Source organism: Tasmannia lanceolata, unplaced genomic scaffold (genome assembly GCF_043159265.1).
Source record: "Tasmannia lanceolata isolate RefF3 unplaced genomic scaffold, GAP_Taslan_0.1 ptg000007l, whole genome shotgun sequence".
In the NCBI taxonomy this organism is placed as follows: Eukaryota; Viridiplantae; Streptophyta; class Magnoliopsida; order Canellales; family Winteraceae; genus Tasmannia; species Tasmannia lanceolata.
Genome location: NW_027518684.1, coordinates 25,715,205 through 25,741,414, shown reverse-complemented (window position 1 = coordinate 25,741,414; position 26,210 = coordinate 25,715,205). Strand labels below are relative to the sequence as shown.

Sequence of the window (26,210 nt, the reverse complement as noted above, 5' to 3'; positions counted from 1 at the left end):
GGATCTGATCCAGTTCAAAATATGAACTAAATCCAAATCTAAATCTTGTTGATATCCAAACGTGGCCTATATGTTTTTTGTTGGGATGTAGAATCTATTTGAGTCTAAAATCAATTCTACATCTAAAAACCAAAAGCACAGTTTTGCCAAGAATCAGTTTTGGACTCAAAATTGATTTATCACAATGCAAAACAAACACGTCCTTAGCCATATAACAAACTTGTGGATAAATTCCTCTTGATTGAGTTCAAGGCAGTGCCAACAACACTACAAATTCCTCTTGATTGAGCTCAGATAACATCTTTGGCAAAACCACCTAATCTCATATAATGCATGCATTTTCAAGCAACAAAAATACTAGTCATTCTTCCACTGCCAAAAAAATGTGGTAAAAATACACTCCATTTGGGGCTTAATTCCCTCGTTTTTCATTGTAACATAGAATCCTTATCGTCTGGTTAGTCATGTACAAAACAATGCATCAACTACATCATGGTTAAATTAATGTAGAATGACTGATAGCTTGTGTTTCAACTGATAGATTACACAACTTTTTAAGTAAATTCTGTGGTGGTTTGTATAAAGTATAAACCACCTTGAAAAGGAGAAACTGAAGCAGAATAGAGTACTACATTTGTGGTGATTGCATGAAGAGATACTGCATAGAGAATGGTAGACAGATTAAAATCATTTTTTTTCTGAAATTAAATGGAAATTTCTAGTAATTTGGTTTTGAGTTGTTTACCTCAAAGGACTTTCCGGATCTTTCGAACTCGAGCATGCTGAGAGCAACTTCGCAGCTCTGTGATACGATAGGCTCAGGATCCTTTGCAAATTCCTCAAGAAGCTCTATGCTTTCTTTATCTATAAGATGAATGGAATGGGAGTGTGGGTAGTTGCATTAAATTTGGAAGATGAATTTCATACTTTTAAGGGCATGGTTGGCAATCATGAAAAATATACCATGGAACATTAGTGGGGCCAGTTATGAGTGCTGATGGGCTGAGACGGAGAGACTTGAGATGGAAGAAGTGAAGGGAGCACTGAAGATAGGGAAAAAAAATATTAAGTAGGGTATTTTTTTCACTGTTTCTGTGCGCACCCTCTCAAGTCTCTCCCCAATCCTTCTTCTCAACTACTCTTTCACAATTGGGCCCACCAATATTCCATGGAGTAATTTTTCATTGGTGCCAAACATGCCCTAAATGTTGTGAAAATGATAAAGGGCTAACAGAAAAATGGAGCTCTGGCCATTGAATTGATACTGATTTCTCATCTTCCCTCAAGCAAAACGATCTAGCTATCAAAAGAATCACAAAATGAGAAAAATTAAGAACAATTATAATTTACCTGCAATGGAACCAAGAGCTTCAGCAGCTTCATGTCTCACCATAGGGTGCTCATTCACATTCCTAAGTACTTCAGAAAGGGCAGCAGAAGCTGCTTTATTTTGCAGTTGACCCAATACGTATGCAACCTATAAAGTGGTGGAAAATACATGTAAAAATTCAAATCCCCGTACATCACTGATTGGAAGCTGTGTGAAATAAAAACAAACTATATATATATATATATATATATATATATATATATATATATATATACAGCCATTGTAAATACAATGTAGCTTGGTGTTGAAGCGAAATCTGCAAAATGTTTGGTTGGTTTGTTTCAACAGTAAGTGCTTTTTATTAATAGATGAAAATCACCAAGTACAATGGGAGGAGGTGTCCCTGAAATCGAGACCACGCTGCTCATAAAACCGACCCAAATAACAAAACAACAAGCCATAAGCATCAACTGCTGCACTATTTAGCCTAGATGAGGGGGATGCCCACATCAGCCTATGACTCCCCCCCCCCCCCCCCCCCCCCCCCCCCCACCCCCGCACCACACACACACACACCTTTTGACCTAAAAAGAGACTCAACTTTGGAAAACGTGAAGGAATCCCCCTCCCTTTGGGTCAACATCTCCCTTTCTCCCCCTTATCACCCCATCGATTTCCCACTTTCTTTCCCATCTCACCCCATATCTCTCACTTCCCTTTCCCACCTTTCCCTCCTCCCATTACCCCTTTTAGCCTAAAAAGAGACTCAACTTTGGAAAGTGAAGAAACTCCCCTCCCTTTGGGTCAACATCTCCCTTTCTCCCCCTTCTCACCCCATCGATCTCCCGCTTTCTTTCCCATCTCACCCCATATCTCTCACTTCCCTTTGCCACCTTTCCCTCCTCCCATCCCCCATTCATCTATTCATTTTTTAATTTCACATTTCTACTTCCTTGCATTGTTCCTTTCCTTTCTTTCTCCCCTCCTCTTATATCCCAACATCCTTCTCTTTTCCTTTCTCCCTCCCCCCATGTGGACTCATAAATCGCTTTTCTTTTCTACCCATATCTCCCCTCTTTCTTGATCTTGATATTTTCTTATCTCTCTTTATCTTGACTGAGATCAACCCTTAGCTCTCTACTCTAGCTATCTCTCTTCCCTCTTTTGGAGACCACGTGCATCATGATGATGCCTGACGCCCGGTACGCCATCCCATGGATGGATTCACATTTTCTTTTCGTATAATCCCATCAATATTTTTCACTATGGAACCTATCTTGTTTACCCCGTACATACCCTAACCTACCCAACCTCACCACCCTCAACCTGATACCCTGAACTTAACACCCATCCATCCCCCTCACTATATTAGATTCCATGTGGCCATAGTTGGGGATTTATTCAGTAGATCTGATTTCTGGACATGTTTTTTTTTTTTTTTTTTGGTTATCCTTGCTGATTTTTTTTCTAGTTAGAACTATTTGTGTGGAACCTTCTTGGATGAATTAATTTCTATTGATGAGAATCTTTTAAAAGCTTTAATTTTTATGATAACCTAGCAGTTTTTTTTTTAACACTACTTGCTATTTTTTGTTTCTTGGGAACAAATGATGGTACTTTAATGAGCAATAACCTATTTCGTGCTCCAAAATAACCTGCAAACCCTAGGTTCAAACCAGTTCCCACTCTCCCAATTCCCCCATTCCTTCCCCTATCTGTCCACAATAATTAAGGCATCTTTTTTTCTCCAAATCTCCATAGCATTTTCCTAGAAGGGCTTTATTCCTCAATCTAATCTTTCCAATTCAAAGTCTGCCTTGTTTTTGTGATGTACATTTTACACACTTCCATTTCATTAGGTGCTTGATTTTTTGTTTCCTTACCCTTCTTCCCCAAGAAAGTCATGTCGTAGCTTCTCGATTTTGCTAGTACCTTTGATGGTAATATTTTGAATAGGGAAGAGATTCGCCAATGACGCTTTGATGAGTGTGTATTTCCCCCAAAGGAAAGAAATTTCTTCTTACACGAGGATAGTTGTCTTTCCATTCTTTCAATGACAACACCTGGTCCCAAATGGCAGGAACCAGCATCCACACACAAAGTGATAGTCCAAGCAAAGTAATGGGTAACTCATGTTTTCTACATTCCATGATGTTGGCAAGAGATTGTTGTTGCAAGAGATGGAGAAAGAGAATAGTGAGAGTTAGGGCTGGGCTCCCCCTCACTTAAGTATTTATATACATTAAGAGAATATACAATGACGATAATATCCCTAGGCTTATTCTAACAATTGTAATTATTCATCATGCAAATTCACGCTCGTTAAACTCATGTTTTCTACATTCCATTATGTTGGCAAGATATTATAATACTTCATCTTGCAAATTTACCCTTGTTGTCATACTTTTCCCAAAATTGATTTGCAAGCCCTATACCACTGCAAACCACCTAAATGTTCTTTTTAGGTTTCTCACTTTCGCTTCGTTCTTGTTCATAAGGATGAGAATGTCATCTGCAAATTGTAGATGTGAAATTGTATGAGTATCTACTTGCTTTAAATTCACCCACTGGACCCCCTTTTTGTCACCTTTTTTTTATTATAAGGCAAAGAGTCTCCACCACCATAATGAACAAAAACGAGGATAATGGGTCACCTTGTTGAATTCCCCTAGAGCTTCCAAAAAAGAAAAAACTAAAGGAGATATATTAATAATGAAAGAAAATTTTGTCGATAGAGATGCCTTAATCCGGTTCTTCCATCTCTCCCCAAACCCCATCTTTTTGCATTAAGTCTATAAAATCCCATTACACATGATCATGCACTTTATCCGAATCAATTTTGCACGTAACTCCAGTTTTCTTCTCCCTTTTTCTTGAGTCAAGGCATTCATTTACTATAAGTATGTCATCTAATATTTGTTTTCCTTCCACAAAAGCTCCTTCATATGGAGATATAATCTCATTCGTGACTTCTTTTATCCTTCAGCTTCGAGCTGATAACTTGGCTAAAACATTATAGGCACTACGTAATAAGCTTATTGATCTATAATCATTCAACTCAATTGCTCATTCCAACCGACTAAGGTAATAAAAGTGGTAATGTTTTCTTTTCCCAATCGACTTCTCTCGTGAAATCAATTAAAGAAAGCCATTAATTCACTTTTAATATACAACCAAAATATTTAATAAAACACCATTGAAAAACCATTCAATCCAGCTGCCTTGTCTCTATTCATACTAAAGATGGTCTTCCTAACTTCTTCCTCAAACATCCTTTCCAACCATGTATACTCTTCTTGATTGATCCTCTATGTACCAATCTTTCTAGTTTGGGCCTCCAAAGATGCTCCTTATCATAAATCTTAGAGAAATTTTGTACGCCTAAATTCTTGATGCCCTTTTTTCGTCAATTATCTCTTTCCCATGTACAAGAAATTAATGGCTTTTGCTAGCCTTCTTGCATTTTACTTCTGACAGAAGAAAGCGGCATTTTTATCTCCTTTAACAAAATTGCTCTTGATTTTCTTCGCCAAAAATTTCCTCTCTACTCAATATTCTCATATTCTACTTTAAGATTTCTTCTTTCCTCCTCCAAAGCCTCAATAGGAAACTCCTCTTCTAAGTGATCAATGCTTTCAATTTAATATAAAGGCTCCTTCTTAGTATATTTGTTCTTCTCATCAAAAGCCTTTTCCTATCCCTATATTATTATTCTTAAAAGCTTACACTTTTGAAGATAAACATAAATTTTCCACCCTTGGATATTCATCTCATTCCGCCATTCTTCTTCTTGTCTAAACATGGTATCTCTAAAAGCGCTAAATCCATTCTGAAAGGACATGAATACCGCTCTCAACTCTTCAATTCTAAAACAACAAGGACATGGTCCAAGGTTGGCCTTGGAAGTGCTCTTTGAAAAACATGTGGATAGGGTTCTCCCATTCTTTTGAGATAAGCACCCTATCAAGCCCATTTATAAAAAGGTTGGGTTGATTATTTGTCCATGTAAATCTAGCGCCTTCCAATGGTAAATCCACCAACTCAGACCTTTGAATGAACTCTGAGAAATTCTGCATGATTGTTATGATTCTTTGAATAATACTCTTTCCATGAGATCTTATGGTGTTAAATCTCCACCTAACATCCATGGGCCATCCCATTGATTTTTTTTAATTTCCATTAATTTAACCCAAAAGTGACTTCTCAAACTTGCAGATGTTGAACCATAAACCGTCGTATACCTCCATTTGATATTACTATCCACAAGTCCAATGATAGTGATAAGTGAATGCTCTCTTCTTTTGTCTTCTATTCAAAATTTAGACTTCCTCAAGATTACTATATATAATGCCGCCAATTGTTCCTATCACAGGCAAGCATCTCAAATATTTGTTACCTCTACCTCATATATCATTTGTTAAGAGATCAGTGACAAGTTCCTCCTTGGATTCAAAGATTGTAATGATATCCACTCTATGCCATGCCATCAAATCTTTGATTGCCCGCTTTTTCTCATTGGGTCCTAACCCCTTGATATTCCAAAAGATTACTTGTAACATAGATAATAAGCTCCCCCCTTCCCGTTTTGGCTCTCCTCCCACCCCCTTGACATAGACTTTGATCCTTTGAAGCCCTCTCATTGATCAAACCTTTTAAACAACTGCACCCTTTTCTTTTCAGTTTGCTCACAGGTAAAGCATTTTTCTTAATTTGATCTCTGTTTCAATGTCTAATCATACGCCATGTCCTGTCCTCGTTCTCTTCACATGAAATATCCAAATTCTTCCAGAGTTCAACTACAGTATCCTTTTCTTTTCATATATCAAGACCCTGATCAGGACATCTTGTCTGACCCTCTTGAAATAGCTGGCCAATATCCTCTATCATTTCCCATGATTCTGATTGACGAGGATAGGTCTGATGGATCCTTCAGATCAGGTTCAACCATGCCCCGATTTGACAGCTCCACTAAACCAGTTCGCGACAGCTCTTCATAATCCACATCTTTCGGGATGTTCTTCAACGAATTTGGGAACGAGTCCGAAGATGGTTGAGGATCAAGCCTTGCACTAGCGGTTGGGTCAGCGTATGGTCCACCAACATCAATCGGATGCTCAGAAGTTTGCTCAACTTCTGGCTAGATCACAGGTTTGGGTATTACCCTTGATTTTCCTTTGTTGGCCGATTCCACAGTTGGTCAACCACAATATCTAAATCTTCGTCTAATGTATGGGTCTAAGATTTCTGATTAGGATTAAACTGATTTTTTCTGCTGTCTATACAATCTCACCAGGCTTCTTCCAAACCAACGACCCATAGATCTTCCTCCCCTCCCTTTTCCTCATACGACATCCCATTAGATCGTGCTTCCTCCAATGCTTTCTCTCATAAGATGTCCAACATAACTTTAGATTCATTGACTGAGATGTTAATCTCACCTCTTAAGAGTTTCGTGCCTAATAAATTGGCATTAATATTCCTAAAATTCTCCTTCAATCTCTCTTCTCGGTTCAATGTATTTGTCTCAGAATTTGATTATGTACGATAGCTATAGTTTGTGCGTGCGTGCGAGTGACTGTGCGTGTTTTATTCGCCCTATCATGTTACCTGTCCATCTCAGTTAATTGGTGGGGAACATGCAACATGCTATGAAGGACACATGTTTCACTAGTAGTTGCTCCCATTGAAGCTTTTCTCGATTTAAGAGAATTAGTGGGGAAGGAAGATACCTGGCCAAAATACTTAGGTGGCATTGAAACTTGACAAATCATTCGAACTGAACTTCTACAAAGCGCAAACACAATGCGACTAAAAGCAACTCCTAGTCCATTTAGAGAATAGCAGATGAAAATTTGCAGGACTCCAAGAAGTCATGCCGCCAAATAAGTAGTATGACCAAAAAATAAGAAAGGAAGCAACAAAAAAACTGACCATTCAATACTATCACGGTCCTAGAATCTAGAATTAAATTAAAATTAAAAACATCGTTTTTGGGGCAAGGCATGTGTACAGTTTGAAATTTTTTATTTCTCATGAACCACGTTTTATTTCCACTTTCCAATTCAAAAATGTCAAAGTTACAATTGTCCCAGTTTATAAATGAATTGATACAAAAGCTTGTAAGCCCTACAACATGATAAGTGGTACCATGGGTTGAAAGACTTCTAATTGGATTGTTTACCCAGAAAATGATAAATCAAATCTATGCCCAGTCTTATCAGAAAACAATAGAATGATTGAATTACATAAGAAAACAGAATATTAAATTCTCAACAACAAATAATGGATTAACTTAAGATAATCAGAATTTAAAGAGATTTAACAAACCTCATGCCGCAAGAGAGCACTTTTAGCATCCAAAGATGCAATTACGGCACTTACAGCTCCATCCCCTCCATGGTTTCGAAGTGCAAAAAGTGCTGCATATCGCTCATACATGCCTTTTTCTTCATTCAGAAGAGCTTCCCTTAACAAAAAAAGACCAGAACTAATCACCAAACAGAGAAATATCCCATAAGAAGCGAAAGGCCCAGAATCTCTTTCACGTAAAGGTGCCTTAGTTTTGTTTTGTTTTGTTTTGTTTTGAATTGCTGTAAAGGTACCTTAGTTGATCTATTGAAAAACTGAAAGAAGCGGGTTTGGCTGGATCAACCGATAGGAAAGGCGATGCAACAACTGGCGATATTTCATCAGTATACCCAGAATTCTTCTGTTCCTCTATTCGTCTAAGAGCTAATTCACAGGTTTCTTGCACCTCCTGTGCAGGATCTGACTCCAAACTCTTCCTCAGTAAAGGAACATTACTCTCCAAACCAATAGCTCCAAGAGCTTCAGCTGCCTGGTCATTTAATCACACATTCGCATTCGTGAGAAAAACAAAGAAGCAATAAGAAAAATTACAAAATCATAAATAAGGAAAGAAAGGAATAAGAAATAGAACCTCATGACGAACAATGGGATGGAGAGAAAGATCCTCAAGAACATCCTTTAACGCAGGAACAGCCTCAACTGCTTGCATTTGACCCAGTGCAAATGCGGCCTCATGCGCGAGCAGATTTGATGAATCCCTTGTTGCTGCAAAAAGACAAACAGAAAAAGTAACCCATCGAGCACTAGGTAAATAATCCAGATCTTCAATTAAGCTCCTCAAAATATCGTAAAGTGATCCCCCAATCATTAGTTTAGGCTATGTTTCGATACTGAATATATTGTGATAATATCACAATAAATAAGCAGACTGGCAGGATCAAGTCAGTTTGACCAAAATGCAAGCTAATAATTTTTTACTTGCGAAATCCACCTAAAGCAAGTTATATTAGTTTCCATTTTCCATTTCCAATGCTAAAAGCTGCAAATAAAAGCTTTAATCATTCTGAAACAAACCATGTTTATTTCTTGGTCTTTCCAACTTTCTAATTTTTTTATTTAATGATGATTATCAAACTTAATAAATGATGCATCATAGAGTTGGTAATTTATAGATACTGAAACAATTCACAATTTTAAATTTGTGGTAGTCAATTCAAAAAATATTTTAATAACAAGAGTTTTCATCATTTATCTGTTGAATTTTTTATTTTTTATATTCTTTTAAACAGTCAGAGGACCTGATGAAGTTCATGATGATAGAGAACTATTGAGACCCGGGATCACACATTTTGCCACTTACTCGTGGTCGTGGGAGTGCTTCAACGAAAATGTTTGCCTCTTAAATTTACAAAAATATTTGTAGAAAAGTGTGTTCAACATTGCCATGTGGAAGAAGGCCAAATGATTATGAAAGTGCTTGAGGTGCCAATTCTTATTGATGGTGATGAGAAACCATTGATTTAAATGTTGCCGTAAATCGAGCAAACCTTTCAATCAAATTATAAGACCGACCAGAAAACTGCTAGAGCCATTAGATAAGGTATTAATTCTAAATGGGGATGTTATATGATGGATCCGCATATTTTTCCAAGGAAAAAATTAGAGGGTAGAAGTAAAAATGGAGGCAGTTGTTCTATGATCCAAGCAATTCATATGTTACGCACTTCTATGGATGGGCCATACATCAAACTCCATTCCCACAATATGATTCCAACCCTCCAATTTGCAACCGTTGCTTGTTTGTTTTCTCGCTGTCCATTCAACGGATGACCATTGCTTTTTTTGTTTTCTCACTATCATTCAATGGCTAATTAATTCAGAGAAAAAATCTAAGAAATTCTTATACAAGTTCAAAAATGTTCCTGGCATATCGAAAATTTTAATACACTGAACATCCAGGATCAGAACTATCAGAAAAGGCATGCACTAATCACCAAATGCTGATACAAGTAGAATATTTACCTCCTTGTAATTAAACTTCGGGAAAAAAAAAACTCACTTGTATTGGGCAGCAAAAGAAGCAAAAGACATAAATCAAGTTGTCCAAGTCAGGCAACACTGGATAAATTCAAAATTTAGTCAACACTAACGAGTTTCGAAAAAATCAGCGGAATTCAACGTTATGCTGGAATATGAAACTAAGCAGAGTTAAGGAAGATACTAATGAAGAATAAGAACAAAAGTTCTATACAAACGAAGGAGATCATGCTAAGTCCTTACACAAATTCCACAAAACAAAATTTTCATCAGATCAAGTAATCAGAAATTCGACTGAAATTAAAATAGTCTGATTACATTATATAAAAAAAATGTTACAAATAAGATCAAGGCCAGGGTTTTGAATTTAGGAATTAGGATTAAGTTCTATGCAAACGAAGGACGTCATGTCGAGTCCATACACGAATTCCACAAAACAAAAATTCAATCAGAACAAGTAATGAAATATTCGATTGAAATCAAAACAATCTGATTACATTATAAAGCAGATTTACACAAAAAATCATAGCCAAGGGTTTTGAATTTAAGAATTAGGGTTTTAGAGTTCCAATCAGATTCCAATCCGATGAGATAAAAAAAACAAAACAAAACTCTCTAAAGTTAATCAATAAATCAGGTCAGCTCTCTAAGGACCAAGGGTTTTCAGTTTAGGAATTAGGGTTTTGAATTTAGGAACTTGAAGCAAGATTCGAAATTTTATGCGATGAAACTCATCGTCTTTGATAAAATGACATTTTTCTCGTAAGCATTCAATGGATGCTACTCAGATTTGCATTGACTACCAGCCTCCGGGCAGGTGATGCAAGTTTTGATGAGCTCACAGGTCCCACAAGCTCCACCATTCCTTCCAGCTCCCTTAAAGTAGAGGGTGATAGAAAGGAGAGGGGTCCTGATTTTGCAGGCCTTACTTTGCAAGCCTTACTGATGACATCACACTGATGCTCTCTCTCTCTCTCTCTCTCTCTCTCTCTCTCTCTCTCTCTCTCTCTCTCTCTCTCTCTCTCTCTCTCTCTCTCGGTTGACTGAGATGATCAACAAACATACATAATAACAACAAGTGCATGAGTGCTTAAAAAACTTTATTTATACTGGGGGAAACTTCCTTTACATTGATCGATTAGGAAAACCACAAACAGAAACCAACAAACAGAAAGCACACGACAAACCACAAATAGAAGAAACCAACATTAGGAGGAATCAGAGAAGCCGGATTCGCACCTGGGGTTGGGGATTCGCGATTCCTCGAATCGCGATTCGGAATCGTAATTCGATTCGATTCCCCGATTCTGGGGAATCCCGAATCCATTCCATCAGAATCGCGAATCGTAATTTGGGAATCGCGATTCTGTTTCCACCGGAATCGCGATTCGGGAATGGTAAATACGCGTTTTATGGAAATAAAATCCGCGGTTTTTAGTTATTTGGATTCGGGAATCACAAAATTTAAAACCGCGATTCCCATAAGATCAAATCCGGTCTTTTAGTGATGGGAATCACGAATCCCAACTTTTTGACGTGAAATTACATTTATAGCCTATTTTTAACAGTAAGGGTGATATTTTGAGTGGGGTTATTTTTGTAATTTCATTTTAAAACCTATAAAAGCTAATAAAACCCTAAAAAACGAAAAAATAAAAAAGCCCTCTTCTTCTCCTCCTCACAGTCGCCCCTCTCCCCCTTTCCTCTCTCACTGCCGCCCCTCTCTCTCACCGCGATTCCCGCCGGCAAGAAGAAGAAGAAAAAGAAGAAGAAGAAGAAGGTATGTATTATATATTTTTTTCTATTTTTTTTGAAAAAACTAAAAAAAGAGATGGGTTTTCTGTGTGGATGGTTTCTGTGAGAAACCATTTTCTCACAGTTTCTGTGAAATGGTCCGTTGACTCATGTATAATTTTTTATGAGGGCACTCCTCACGGCATGGCCCGCACCACAGGATAATCCAAACTGTGGATAATCCTCACGGTTTGGAACTTTGGATAATCCATGATTTTTGAATTTTTGTATTTTTATTAAAAAGTATGGCATGGCCCGCACCACAGAATAATCCAAACCGTCCATTAGATGGGCCACGGCCTAAAAAAGTTTTTTTGCCCCAAAAATCATTTCCATAGGTTGATCCTAGCCCTCTATAGATTAGAGGGTTAGGATCAACTCTCGAACCCTCCGATCTGAATGTTTGAGAGTTGATCCTAACCCTCTATAGATCGGAGGGTTAGGATCAACCTATGGAAATGATTTTTGGGGCCCAACCTATTTAGGCCGTGGCCCATCTAATGGACGGTTTGGATCATCCTGTAGTGCAGGCCATACCATACTTTTAAACTTTTAATAAAGTGAGGACTGAGGACTGAGGAGTGCCCGCATCAAAATACAGTAGTGCTGATAACTTTGAGTTTGGCAGTGCCTTTGGCTACTAATGTTAGCAGTTTAGCACTACCATGTTTTAATATTGCACAACTAAGTGATTTTTCAAAAGTACAGTGGAGCCCACTTGATAGGATGATCCAAACCATTCATTTGGTTTGGACTTTGGACTTTGGACTTTGCAACTTTGGTCTTTGGATCATCCTTAGAAGTTGCCCCACTGTCCTTTTTGAAACCTTTTTGACAAAAACTATACTTGGCTAAATAGGGGGCTGATGGATGATCTTGTTAGTGGCACCAAAGGTGTTGCAAATTGATATTCCTTAGATGAGATGTGAATTTTGATTCCAAAAGTGTTCACTAATTCAAATTACATTTAGGCCCAATTAATTTTAGAATTTGAGAATTGAGTTTGAGTTCAAAATTGAATATTATTTAGATTGAATGAGCTGATTGTAGCATTGTGCAAAAATATTTTTATCAAATATTGTTTGTGATTGAATGTGCTGAATTGTTGATTTTTTGTGTCCGACTCAAATTGAATGTGCTGAATTGCTGATTGTCGCATTGTAGTTGTAGTTGTACAAACTCAATTTCTCTCTGACTTACGGTGGGCCTATCTTATTAGCCTATCTTTTGAGATAATAAGATATTGTTTATCATTTGTCATTCGATAATAGTACGAGACTACATAACGAGCCTACGTGGGTCCTTTATGAGTGATGGCGAGCGGAATGGCTGAAGTCTCCAACAATGGTTTACTGGCATGGATCAATGGGTTGCATCAAGTGGAAGGAGTTAATCTTGGCACGGTGGGCCTCTGCAGCTTACGCAATATTGCCACTGTCTGTGTTGATTGGGGTTTGATTCGTGCCGCAATCAGTTGTTGGGATCCAGATTTGCATGTGTTTCATTTTGGAATGCAAGAGCTTTGTCCGACTCATGAAGATATTTGCATGATGCTCCGCATTTCCCCTGATGGTCCCATGTTCAAGCCTTCCTTTAAAGAAGGATATGATAAGGCATTGAGCCGTCTGATTGGCGTGCCACATAAGTCCCTAGGTCACTACCGTCAGGCAAGTAGTATCTTCGTGCATAAGCTAGTACAAGTCTTTTCACCAAGTAGAGAACTGGATATGGAGTATCGTCGTTGCCGTGAAAATGCATTAGCATTATGTGCTTATCCAATGTTTCTCTTTCCGGGCCGATCAGAGTCATCAGACTTGATTCCATTATATTTTGTAGACTTGGTTGATCAAGTTCGCCAAGGTACAAATCTAGGTCCTACTGTCTTAGCAAAACTTTTTGATAGCCTAGATAGTGCTCGCCGATCTACTGGATCTGATTTCTTGGGAAGTTCCGTCATTCTTTATGTAAGTATTGGATGGTTTATTAAAAATGCTTGAATGATGTACTTGGTTATGGATAATTATTGTTTCTAACTTTTTTTTATTTAGGTTTGGCTAGTGGAGAGATTACGAATTTTGGCTCCACCACCTTTGCCAAGACGAGCCTGGACGAGGAGTTTTAATACTCGGGAGGTGTTTGTTTCATTCGATGATCACGACAGTTGGGCTATATGGCTTAAGGGTCGCGAAAGTAAGGACATTGAGTGGACTCTCCCATGGGCTCCCATTTCCTCTGCAGTCCTAGAGACTTTTGGTCAGAAGTGCGTTCGGATAATGGGTTTCCAGAGCACTTCCTTTTACTTGCCTCTTCGGATCCTCCGACAGTACTTTGGAGCCCAACATCACATAGCGATGATGGATGTTTCGGTACCAGACTCCATTCGCCCTCAATCCTTGAATAAGAGGACAGTGAATGCGATTGATAGAGACTGGAATCGGTGAACCATCGTTGTCGTTCAGAACAACCCCACCCTTGGAGAGGTGAACAACTATTTTTGGGAATGGTATGGGACTGGTGAGGCACAGTCAAGTGCTGCTTCTATGACTGGTGAGGCAAGGGGGTGATTTATTTGTATTTTGATGATGTATTTTGCTGAACGGGTATCAGATATTCAGATCTATGTAATAGTTAATTAGTTTATTACTATTTTGTATTCTCAAACAGGGCTTATGTAATGGTAGTTGGATATAAATCCAATGGATTCGACACTGCGCCACGGGAAACCCAACACTCACCCTACCCCTGCAAAATAGTGAATATCCTCGGGAATTCCCACGTAAGACGGTCTGTTGGATATAAATCCAATGGATTCAACACTGCGCCACGAGAAACCCAACCCTCACCCTACCCCTGCAAAATAGTGAATACCCTCGGAAATTCCCACGTAAGACGGTCTGTTGGATATAAATCCAATGGATTCGACACTGCGCCACGGGAAACCCAACCCTCACCCTACGCCTGCAAAATAGTGAATACCCTCGGGAATTCCCATGGAAACCCAACCCTGAGCCTACCGCTGCATACCCTTGCATGCATGCATGTAAGACACTCACAGTAGAAAATATCTATCATACTATTCAAATATTTTACAATTTGATTTTGTCAGGAGGCAATTGAGGAAAGATGGACGAGACTGTCGACCAAGAATTTCAAGGCCAAGGTATAGGTGATGATGACGTAGTTTTTGAAGAGGACCTAGAAGGCTAGAATACAACTATGATGAAGAATATGTGGAAGAAGATTATGACGAGGACAGTGTTGACTCCGAACGCAAGGTCAGCGACAGTTTTATGGTCACACGTAATCAAAGGAAAGCAAGCTGGCGAAGGACATGGGGGAACCAAAAAGTGGAAATGTAAGCACTGTAAGAAGGTTTACACTGGGACTTATACAATGGTGCACGCACACCTTGTGAAAGCACTAAGAGGTCAAGGTTAAGGAATAGCATATTGCAATGCAGTTGCAAAAGACAAACAATTACAAGAGCACATCAGAAGCAAAGTCCAAAGAGCAGAGAATTTACCTGGGAGACTGCCACTGAAGAAATCACGGTTAGACATGCTTGGCAAGTCTTCCAGCTCCGGTACGACTTCTTCAAGTAAGGTTGGTGAATCACCACTTGGCAAGTCATTTAGAGCAAAGGATAGATACGATGTTGATCATAAAGTGCTGCGATTTCTGGCCGCCAATGGGATTCCCTTTAACGTCCCGATCTCTATATTTTCAAGAGATGATAACTGCCGCCAATTTTGTGCCTGGATACAAGTTGCCTTCTTATGAGAAAGCAAGAACAACTTTATTGGACCATGAGAAAGATAATGTAACAAAAGATCTAGGTGTTGTGAGAGAAAAATGGCCTGAACATGGGCTTTCTATTGTCTCTGATGGATGGACAAACGTGAAGAACAAAGCCCTGATTAATGTACCGGCATCGAATATGTTCGGTTCAATGTTTCTCTATGCGCACGACTTCTCTGCCGTGGAGAAATCAGGGAAAAACATTGCAAAGTTTTTGTTGGATGCTATTGAAGAAGTAGGGCCTTTTAATGTTGTGCAAGTGCTGATAGATAATGCAGCCAATTGCAAGCTTGCTGGGACAGAGGTTAATAAAGTTTATCCCCACATATTTTGGTCTCCTTGTGTGGTTCACACATTAAATCTGATATTCAAAGACTTGACCAAGCATAAACACCTAGGTTGGATTGGAGAGACTTACCGCTCCTGCAAGGATGTCGTCAAATATATTACCAATCATTCGCAGGCTCTTGCTATATTTAGAAGCAATTCGAAGTTTGAGTTGCTGAAAGTTGCGAAGACTAGATTTGCAACGCATTATACTACACTTAAGAGACTTCTTGATGTAAGGGAGGCGTTGCAGATGACAGTATTAACAGATGCTTGAAAGATTGGTTGAATGCTTGCACCGACAAAGTGATGATAGAGAGGGGCGAGATGATAACTACTTGTGTAGTCTCTGATGAATTTTGGACGAACATAAAATTGGCATTATTAATTACGAAGCCCGTCTATAAAATGATTAAGTTCACTGACCAGGAAGGCTGTCTGATATCAGAAGTGTACGAAGGCATGGACAATATGTTAGGACAAATAAAAGATAACTTGAAAGATGTGCCTGACATGTACAATCATATTCATGGTATTGTGGTGGGACGATGGGGGAAGATGAATGTTCGAATGCATGCCTTGGCTCATGTACTCACTCCAAAATATTATGACCCTGCATATCTCAATATTCCAGCACTAGGCGGTGGTAAACGAGTCACCCCAGGTATGTAATTGTTTCTCATATTGCGAATTTTCATAATGTAATTGTATTTATCTTCATTTATGTTATCGACTGATCGATTATTCAATTTTATTTTCAGATAAAGACCCTGAAATCATGGATGTTGTATATGAAGCCATTATGGATCTCTTCCCTGATGATGAGATGAGTGGTATGATTAGACGTCAGTTATATGATTTCATAGGAAGGGTTGGAAGGTTTTCCAGTAAATTTGCCAGGGATGATGCGAAAGATCCCAATGTGTGTGTGACCAAATGGTGGAACTTTCATGGAAGTCATGTACCAGAGTTACAGTCAGTGGCCATCAAAATTCTCTCACAGCCTATCAGCACATCTTCTGCAGAGAGAGTATGGAGCACGTATGGCTTCATTCACAATGTAAAGCGTAATCGCTTAAATTCACATCGTGCTGATACTCTTATGTACATCCACTCAAATCTTCGACTCCTATCCAGGTTTAAAGTTTGTTTCGTTTTTGCATACAATAATTGTTTTTTATTATTTATGTCAGATTATTTATTTAATTTCGAATCTATTATTTAGATTTAATGCGGCTGCATACAAAGAAGGACCAAATAGAAAATGGGACATCAACCCAGAGCTCCCACTTATGGATGACTCCTCTATCAGAATGGAGGATATGCAATGGCAGGATCTCGATGATGATTTCCTTAGACCCTCTACATTTCGTGCGTCATCTCAGTCATTACTTTCAAGTCCTTCACTCACTATTCGTGACTTAGATGACAATGACGAAGCTGCAGGATCTGGGACTCCAAGAGTGGTCAGTAGCTCAGAACTTGAAATTGGACGACCATCCAACACTCAAGGTCGGATTACTAGTTTCCTGGGGCATGGAGAACGTACAAGGGGAGGTACAAAATCTTTAACACTTGCAATTTCCCAGTGAAGATATTAGTCTTATAAATATTAATTCATTTATTTAAACTTTTCCTTTACAGAAAATGTAGAAGGAAGAGGAGAAGGAAGAGGACGAGCTGATCATGCTTATTCGAAGGGAAAGAGAAAAGCCTAACTTTATTTCTTTTCTTTTTTAAATACTGGAGAAATTCTGTAATAATTTTGATATTTCGCTTTTTGGAAACTGAATTTTTTGTTTAATGGTGGAGTCCTGGACTCCTGGCCTCCTGGCTCCTGAATGAAAAACTATTATAATTTCAGTATTTGGAGAATCATGTTTATGTTTAATGGTGTACAGTTGAATGCTTAGATTTTGATTTTCAGGCATTTTTCCTTAAATTTTATCTTTTATTAATTTTTTATCGCTCTCCGACGGCTCTCCGGCGACTCCCCGGCGATTCCCCGGCGAAAAATCGAATCCCGCTCCCAACCATCTCCGGAACCTTCGAATCCCGCTTTCGATTCCCGAATCGAATCCCGCCCTGGCAACCTTGGGAGGAATACACCAACAGAAAGCCAAATAAAGCAGACAACAAGCACACAGCAAGCAACATAGGAAAACAGAAAGGAATCACACGAAAGGAACCCCCCAACACCCACCCAGCAGAGGCCGACTAATGCTTCTTTTTCTTCGTCAGGCATTCGGCTGCGTCCTTAAGGAGGACCATTGCTTCGGTGTTGCATGCGTTTGCCGCAGTGATGCTCTTGAAGACTTCTTCATTGCGAGCTTCTTTCTTAGCCAGTGTGTTGGCCTCATGCAGCTTCTCACAAGCTCTCTTGATGAGTGCTTCAGCATGCCCGATGAGCGATGCCGGTTTCTTGGTGTCCGACTGTGCCTTGCAATCAGCATGCGAGTGGGTTTCATCGAAGCGGACGTCAGACATGCACGAAAGGCACAAGTAGGTATCGCCTCCAACCTTCTTTCCTTTGTCTATCTGTCCCAAAAAAACCAACAGAATATTGCATCGTACAAGGGACATAGACCAAATAAACAGACCAAAACAAACTGAAAAAAAAAAAAAAAAAACTGGGATTTGCTAGCGTCCATCTCATAAAAGCATTCATCAGATGCAACAGAACCATCTGCGAAATGCCTTCTTCGATGGACGCTAGCAAATCCCCTAAACAAAATTAAATACTTGGACGTTGAGATGAAGATGGAAGCTAAAAAATCAACAGAATATTACATCGTACAAGGGGCGTAGACCAAATAAACAGACCAAAACAAACTGAAAAAAAAAAAAAAAAAACAGAGATTTGCTAGCGTCCATCTCATAAAGGCATTCGTCAGATGCAACAGAACCATCTGCGAAATGCCTTCTTCGATAGACGCTAGCAAATCCCCTAAACAAAATTAAATACTTTAACGTTGAGATGAAGATGGAAGCTAAAAAATCGTGTTAAACCTTACAACGATCGATTCCTTCCTTCTTTTTTCTGAGCTCTGATTTTCTTGTAATTTCTTTGACTGAAGCTCCTCAATATTTATAAGAGCCTTTTATTTCTTCATCACACGCTAATACCATATCCATCTGAATGAAGGGTTCTGTGGACCCCAATCCCGAGGACGGACGATGAGGATACGAGATCCACGTCAATCCTCTAAGATCTCCACAATGTGAAGGAGAGCTCTACCAAGGAACTCTCGAAATGATGCCACTCACAGCATGGGTAGCGATATAAATAAGATACCTCTTGATTCGGGGACTAGCCCATAACCAAGACGTACCTAAAACAAAGAAGAGTCGTCATCCAAGGAAGTCGGCCCTGGATCCTATGAAATACTCTGCTGCAACGGATAACCAGAGATACAAAAGTCCGTGCCTGGTGACGAATGAGGAAGATCCGAAGAGCACCCTCAATTCGCCCAAGTGCAAGTACTTGGTCTCTTATGCCATTTATTATTAAGTTTGAAGAGTTTTGGGCGAAAATCAGATGAAATGGGAACGAATATTCCCGAGAAAACGTATATCCAAGCATGCATGACCCGGGAATGGGCAAAAGAAAATAAACATCCAAATCCTAACTCATCGCATCTAGTCTTAACTCATCACATCTAGAAAAGTAGAAACATGCGCATGCGCATGCACAGCTAAGCTAGTAATATAGCAGATATGATAAGCAGGAAACCAGTAAATAACTACAGCTAAGCATGTAAATAAGCATGTGAAACTGTACAAAAGACGAGCTAAAAGATGCTAGAAAATAGTAATCAATCACATGCTAACAAAGTAAGTAACCTAAAAGTCACACATAATAAACCAAAGACAAACACACGATAAGCTAAAAGATGCAAGGAAAGAAAGGAATAAAAAAATCGACGGTATGCAAGAACCAAAAATACCAGGGGAAAGAAAAGGGGACATACGATAGACTTAGGGAGCGATTCTAAAGGAATCGGGCTCAGTGATCCTGATCCGCTAAAGATCGGATCAGTCTCGCGATCATCATAGCCTATCGTTGGGCTTAGCAAGGACAATCCCTGTGAAGGGACCACGCTACGTCGTCACCCGTCCCAAAACCCGATAAAACGTCAGAAAATCGATGAAAACCGAAAAACCACGATCAAGATCGGAAATAGAATGAAAAGAGGGCTCCGAATGACCTAACAATCACCATCCTTGCCCATTTTTGTTTTTGTTTCGAAAGTTTTGAAAGGGTTTGAAAATATTTATTGAAAAGGTTTGAAAGATTTTTGGATGTTTAAATGATTTTTTGAAGGGTTTAAATGATTTTATTGAAAAGTTTGACTGGACTTGGGATGAAGATCCCAAGCTGCCTACGTACCCTGTGGAAAGGGATCAAGCCAACGTAGTTCGAAATAACTTTTTCGAAAAATGTTTTTTAGATTTTTTTAAGTTTTTTATTGTTTTTGGATTTTTGGTTATTTGATTTTTATGTGTTTTTGTTTATCCCTTTTGATTGAAGGGGGTTTTGGCTCAAGAGGTTGCCGTCCGTCCTCGCCTAACCCGACAAAGTGTTCTCATGATCGATGGAATCCCGAAACTCGAAAAGGATCCCGAAGAACGTGAAGGATGAACCTGAAAGAGAAGAGGGGAATAAACCCAAAACCCTGAAGAAAGTGATAATGCCAGAGAAGATGGAACCCCTAAGCTCTATAAAAAAATCCTAAGGTGAGAAGGGGGCATGGAAGAGAAAGGGGTTAAGATGCTTTGTCAAGCAAGCTTACTGGTAAAAGGTCTAAATGGAATTTGGGTATCTACCATGACCGCACATGTTGCACTGATGACGCAAGGGAAGGACTAGACAAAACTTTCATCTGGGGTCTACAGCACTATGATAAGAAACTGTAGAAGAACAAGACGTCTTACAAGCGGATTAGATGCCTCATGAGAATTTGGGTTTTTAACTACGAAGTAATCAGAGGAGTTTCATTCGAAGGTGCAAGACCCAATTTTCATCGAAGAAGCTCAACATGGTTTTACTTCTACACCTCGATACTCTGTGATACTTGCCCTCACATTGAAGAATTTCAAACCTGCTTGTTTGGGGTGCGAAACTTTATTTCTACAGTTGCTTGCGAAACACAATTAAAAATTACACCTAAAACATCTAATTTCATCAAAATGATCAGTAGATGCCTCTAGAACCGCAAGCTAAATCACATAATTGAAACGCCCTTTTGCATCAGTTCAAAGCAAGTAGATGCACACGCAAGACCTCATGAATAAGCTAAGGTGGGTGACGACATACAACCTACCAACTCCCAAAGGCGAAAAAATCCTTAAACCCTTAAGTCTTAGCAATGAGAAAACCCCTTTCAAAGGAAGACCTTAATGGCTTTTAGAGCATGAATTAACTGGTAACAGGGGATTAAAAAAATAGAATGATTTTGAACAGTTAACTAGGCATAATTGCGTTGGTATCAATTCTAAAAGAAATATCATACCATAATAGAGAGAGAAATTGACCTAAATTCTTTACAAAACCTGTACTAGCTAGACAAAACTTTTTACTCTCATGAAGGTTAGATAGAATTCGTTCCATTCCTCAACATGACCGACCAAAATGATCCCCCTTACTGCTCATGTTTTAAACTCAATCCAAGGAACATATATGATTTGTACAAGCACTGTTTACATGCTGCTTCGACTAAGAGCAAACGAGTTCACATTGTTTGCCTTGAGCTAATTAAGGTATTTGAACCGACTGGTCTCAAGATGAATGAGCCACATGGGTCTTGATTTTTGCATGAAATGGCATATGGTAGGGACATCAAAGCTGTTAATGACAAGACCGCGACTAATCCCAAGACAAATGACAAAGATTATAACCCAAAACACACGCTTAAATGGGACAGAGAAAAGATCGCAAAAATCTCAGGGAATTAAAATAAACTCAGCCTGTAAACACAATATAACCAAATCAGTTTATAAGCCAAAACTATTTAGTAATCACAAATCGCTACCTAATCAATTTAAAATCACAGATCTCAAGATTAGAACCTTGTCTGATATTAAAATCCAGTAGTGACCAAATTCAACTCTCAAAGATTAAATTCATAAGGGTATTCAATAATCAGAGCATGGAGACACAACAAGAAACAACAAGAAACGATTCATTTTGGGTTACCTGTGTCAAATCCATTCAGAAGCGAGGGAATTCCCGGAGAAAGCTTGGAAACGGCAATTAGATCTTCCTCGCCTCCTCAGCTCCACCTTGTTATGGAGAGAAATAAAATGATTGGGGCTTGTGATGATCGGAGAGGAAGAAATGGGTTTGATGAGAAAATGAGATTGGGCTAGAGGAGATGGGGGTCTGATCGTAAGGATAATTGAGGTTGCTGGTATGGCTGAGGTAGAGATAGTGGCGGGGTCGAAGAAAATGAACGGCTAGGGTTTTGAAGGTAGGTGATGAATAAAGAGATGTAGAAGAGGGTCGGATTCAATGGCGATTGGTCGGATTCCGGAGAGACTGTCGGAATCAATGGAGAAGGTTTAAAAGAAAAAAGGGTTTGGGCATTGAAGAAGAGTGGTGGCTGATGGTGGTCGTTTGGAGGTAGGTGGTAGCGATGGAGATGGACGGCCAAGATGGTGGAGATGGGTAGATGAAACGACTATTGCCGGATTTGGTTGGATAAGTGTGGTGGTGATTGGGTATGGGCGTGTGGATTTCGGATCCAAAACAGAGAACAAAATGGTGAAATAAATGGTGGAAATGAAGGTTGAACAAAGGAAGAAGATGAGGCTATGGTGGCCAGTGGTGGCTGGTGGTGGCAAGGTGGAGATGGAGGCCGGAATCGGGTAGGATTGGTGGTGACCGAGCTCCTCTCCTCTCTTCCCTCTCTCAAACCCTCTCTCTATTGAAGCTGCAAATAGGCTCTCCCCCTTTGCTTTCTTGCTCATGAAGAAAACTCCTCTTCTCAAGAGCCCTAATCGGCTAGCTTTGAAGGGAAGTGATATATTCGTAACCCCTTTTTGTTCCATGGGCAGCCCCCATCTTATGTATTTATGACTACTCCTTTACTCTAAAGGGGTGTCTCAGTGAAGTAGAGATCCAACACACACAAAAAAACAATGATAAATCTCACCCCTTTCTCTTACTTGGACAGCCCCCTGCTAGTGTATTTGAGACTACTTTTTTCACAGCCAAGGGGTGGCTCGGTAAAAAAAATAAAAATAAAAAATGGAAATGATATATTTGACCCCCTTCTACTTCCTTAAACAAACCCCTCTAATGTATCTTGAGTCTTGACCATTCATTTGCATTTTCAAGGGTAGCTTGGGCAAGAGGAAACCTTAAAGAAAATGATGTCTGCACAATTATGTCTTGATAAACACACCAACTCTTCTTGTCGTTTCTTCATTTTCTTATCCGTCTTACCTAAGATTTTAAAGGGGTGCACTTTGGATGGTAGCATCGCCGTGGTAATGCTTTGCTCACAAAAATAGAAGACTAGTTAGAGAAAATATCAGAACAAGGTTGCGATCAAGCATTGGAACTTAGGGGTGCAAATAAAAGAGGTGCCAATACCAAGAACTCTGGGGTATTTTGTTGGTCTTACCTAAGATTTTAAAGGGGTGCACTTTGGATGGTAGCATCGCCGTGGTAATGCTTTGCTCACAAAAATAGAAGACTAGTTAGAGAAAATATCAGAACAAGGTTGCGATCAAGCATTGGAACTTAGGGGTGCAAATAAAAGAGGTGCCAATACCAAGAACTCTGGGGTATTTTGTTGGTTTTTCTATTTTTTTGCGAAAATGAAAAAAAAAAGATCAAGAACTCAAGGCAATTGACCGGAGGATGTCAATGGGGTTCAGAGATCACCTAGGCTTTCAAAAGACTTCAAAAATATCTGGAAATGGGCATTTTTCGGGTTTTCAAATTCGGTTTTTCAGGATTTTTTGGGATTAATTCGGGACTTTTATTCGATTTCGGGATTTAGGGTCCGGTCAAAATGGGGTGTCTACAGGTTCAGATTTTTTACACGGTTTTTTATGATTCAATTTTTTCTCCTTTCAAACATCCTAAACCCTAATAGTAGTTGACCCATTCCCATGGCGAGTTGTTAAAACCAGCATAGAAATAATCTCACATGTAGGCAACTTCCCCGAACTTTCCTCAAGTACCACAAAAAAAAAACATACTAGTAAGAAAAATCAGCTATATTTTTTATACGGTTGAAGCCCGTATATTCCTTTATTTTCCCTAAAGTACTGTACGGTCAAGAGAGAGATATTGAAAGATAAGTTCGTGGGAAGCTTTTCTATTTCATGCAAAAACAAAGAAGAAAAGAGGCATTTCGTAGATAATAAGAAAATCAAAGACTTTCTTACAAAATCAAAGACCTTTCGTAGACTCACATGCAAAAGCCAGCAAAGCCTTTTGCATGTGACATTCTCTCCAACAAAGCCTTTTGCATGTGACTCTCCCCCCCCCCCCCCGTCCCCGTCCCTCCTTGGTAGGCCCAACAGATGTCCAATGATATATGCATAAGGCCAACACACTGGCTAAGAAAGAAGCTCGCAATGAAGAAGTCTGCAAGAGCATCACTGCGGCGAACACATGCAACACTGAAGCAATGGTCCTCCTTAAAGACGCAGCCGAATGCCTAACGAAGAAAAAGAAGCATTAGTTAGCCTCTGCTGGGTGGGTGTTGGGGGGTTCCTTTCGTGTGGTTCCTTTCTGTTTTCCTATGTTGCTTGTTGTGTGCTTGTTGTCTGCTTTATTTGGCTTTCTGTTGGTGTGTTCCTCCAAGTGTTGGTTTCTTCTGTTTGTGGTTTGTCGTGTGCTTTCTGTTTGTTGGTTTATGTTTGTGGTTTTCCTAATCAATCAATGTAAATGAAGTTTCCCCCAGTATAACTAAAGTTTTTTAAGCACTCATGCACTTGTTGTTATTATGTGTGTTTGTTGATCATCTCAGTCAACCGCGAGAGAGAGAGAGAGCATAGTGTGATGTTATCAGTAAGGCCTGCAAAATCAGGTCCCCTCTCGTTTCTATCAACCTCTACTTTAAGGGAGCTGAAAGGAATGATGGAGCTTGTGGGGGACCTGTGAGCTCATCTAAAATTGCATCACCTGCCCGGAGGCTGGTAGTCAATGCAAATCTGAGTAGCATCCATTGAATGCTTACGGAAAAATGTCATTTTATCAAAGACGATGGGTACTTTTGTCATACTTTTGTTATGAAAAGAAACTTTTACTGATTAACATGCGAAATATACAACCATTCAAAAAAAAAAAAAAAAACATGCGAAATATACTTGGTTTTAGGGCACCGACTCTAACATCAATATGCTAACATCCAGGATCAGAACTATCAGAAAAGGCATGCACTAATCACCGAATGCTGATACAAGTAGAATATTTACCCCCTCGTAATTAAACTTCAGGAAAAATAGTCACTTGTGCTGGACAACTAAAGAAGCAAAAGACATAAATCAAGCTGTCCAAGTCAGGCAACACAGGATAAATTCAAATTTTAGTCAGCACTATCGAGTTCCGAAAAAATCAGGAGAATTACATATGATGTTATCCTGGAATATGAAACTCTGCAGAGTTAAGGTAGATTCTAATGAAGAGTCAAACAAAAATTCTACACAAACGAAGGAGGCCATGCTGAGTCCATACACGAATTCCCCACAACAAAAATTCAATCAGATCAAGTAATCAGAAATTCGACTGAAATTAAAATAATCTGATTACATTATAAAAAAAAATGTTACAAATAAGATCAAGGCAAAGGGTTTTGAATTTAGGAAGTTGGATTAAGTTCTATACAAACGAAGGACGTCATGTCGAGTCCATACACGAATTCCACAAAACAAAAATTCAATCAGACCAAGTAATGAGAAATTCGATTGCAATCAAAACAATCAGATAACATTATAAAGCAGATTTACACAAAAAATCAAGGCCAAGGGTATTGAATTCAGGAATTAGGGTTTTAGAGTTCCAATCAGATTCCAATCCGACGAGATTAAGAAAAAAAAAAAACTCAAAACTCTCTAAAGTTAATCAATAAATCAGGACAACTCTCTAAGGAGCAAGGGTTTTCAGTTTAGGAATTAGGGTTTTGAATTTACGAAATTGAAGAAAGATTCCGAAATTTTACGCGATGAAACTGACCGAGAACGAGAGCATCACGAGGACCAGAGCCACTGAGATTTCGGAGCGAGAAGAGAGCTCTGAAACGCTCTGAGATGGGTTGGTTTTGGTCGAGCAATCTCTCGCACAGGAATTTCTCGGTTTCGTGAGAGGATTTAAACGAATTCCCAAATGCCATGGGTTTTGCAGAGGGGTAGAGCGAACGCTCGAGCTGCTTGTGAAGCACGCGCACTGTTTCCCTTAATATTAAGGAAAACCCTAGCTTTTTGTGTGAGGACGGAAGGACAGAGGTTCGCGCCACTATAAATCGCCCCTGGTGGCTATTATGGGAAAATTAAACAGAGTCCTTTTGAATGAAGAGACTTTATAATTTATATAGGGGAGTGATAAATCGACTCCCCAAATTGATAAATCGACTCCCCATGTGTCTTTCTCTCTCCTCTA

The 26,210-nt window shown here is 39.2% G+C and overlaps 1 protein-coding gene across 1 annotated transcript; it reads right to left on the bottom strand.

The window, feature by feature from the left end:
* Positions 1 to 338: 338 nt before the first annotated feature.
* LOC143881180 (ARM repeat superfamily protein) lies at positions 339 to 26,115 on the bottom strand. Its single transcript, XM_077384165.1, has 7 exons — positions 25,788 to 26,115; positions 8,271 to 8,404; positions 7,933 to 8,168; positions 7,658 to 7,796; positions 1,351 to 1,477; positions 746 to 864; positions 339 to 658 (listed from the first exon to the last, which is right to left on the bottom strand). Exons 1-7 carry the CDS (start codon positions 25,942 to 25,944, stop codon positions 629 to 631), a joined length of 942 nt encoding a protein of 313 aa, XP_077240280.1. The 5' UTR covers positions 25,945 to 26,115; the 3' UTR covers positions 339 to 628.
* Between the last annotated feature and the right edge of the window lie 95 nt (positions 26,116 to 26,210).

Coding starts and splice junctions, on each gene's coding strand:
- LOC143881180 (XM_077384165.1), bottom strand. CDS start 25,944: ATGGCATTTGGGAATTCGTTTAAATCCTCTCACGAAACCGAGAAATTC. Junction 8,405..25,787: donor TCGTGATGCTCTCGTTCTCG/GTCAGTTTCATC, acceptor GTCTTTTTGCAG/CAACAAGGGATTCATCAAAT. Junction 865..1,350: donor AGCTCTTGGTTCCATTGCAG/GTAAATTATAAT, acceptor TTCATCTTATAG/ATAAAGAAAGCATAGAGCTT.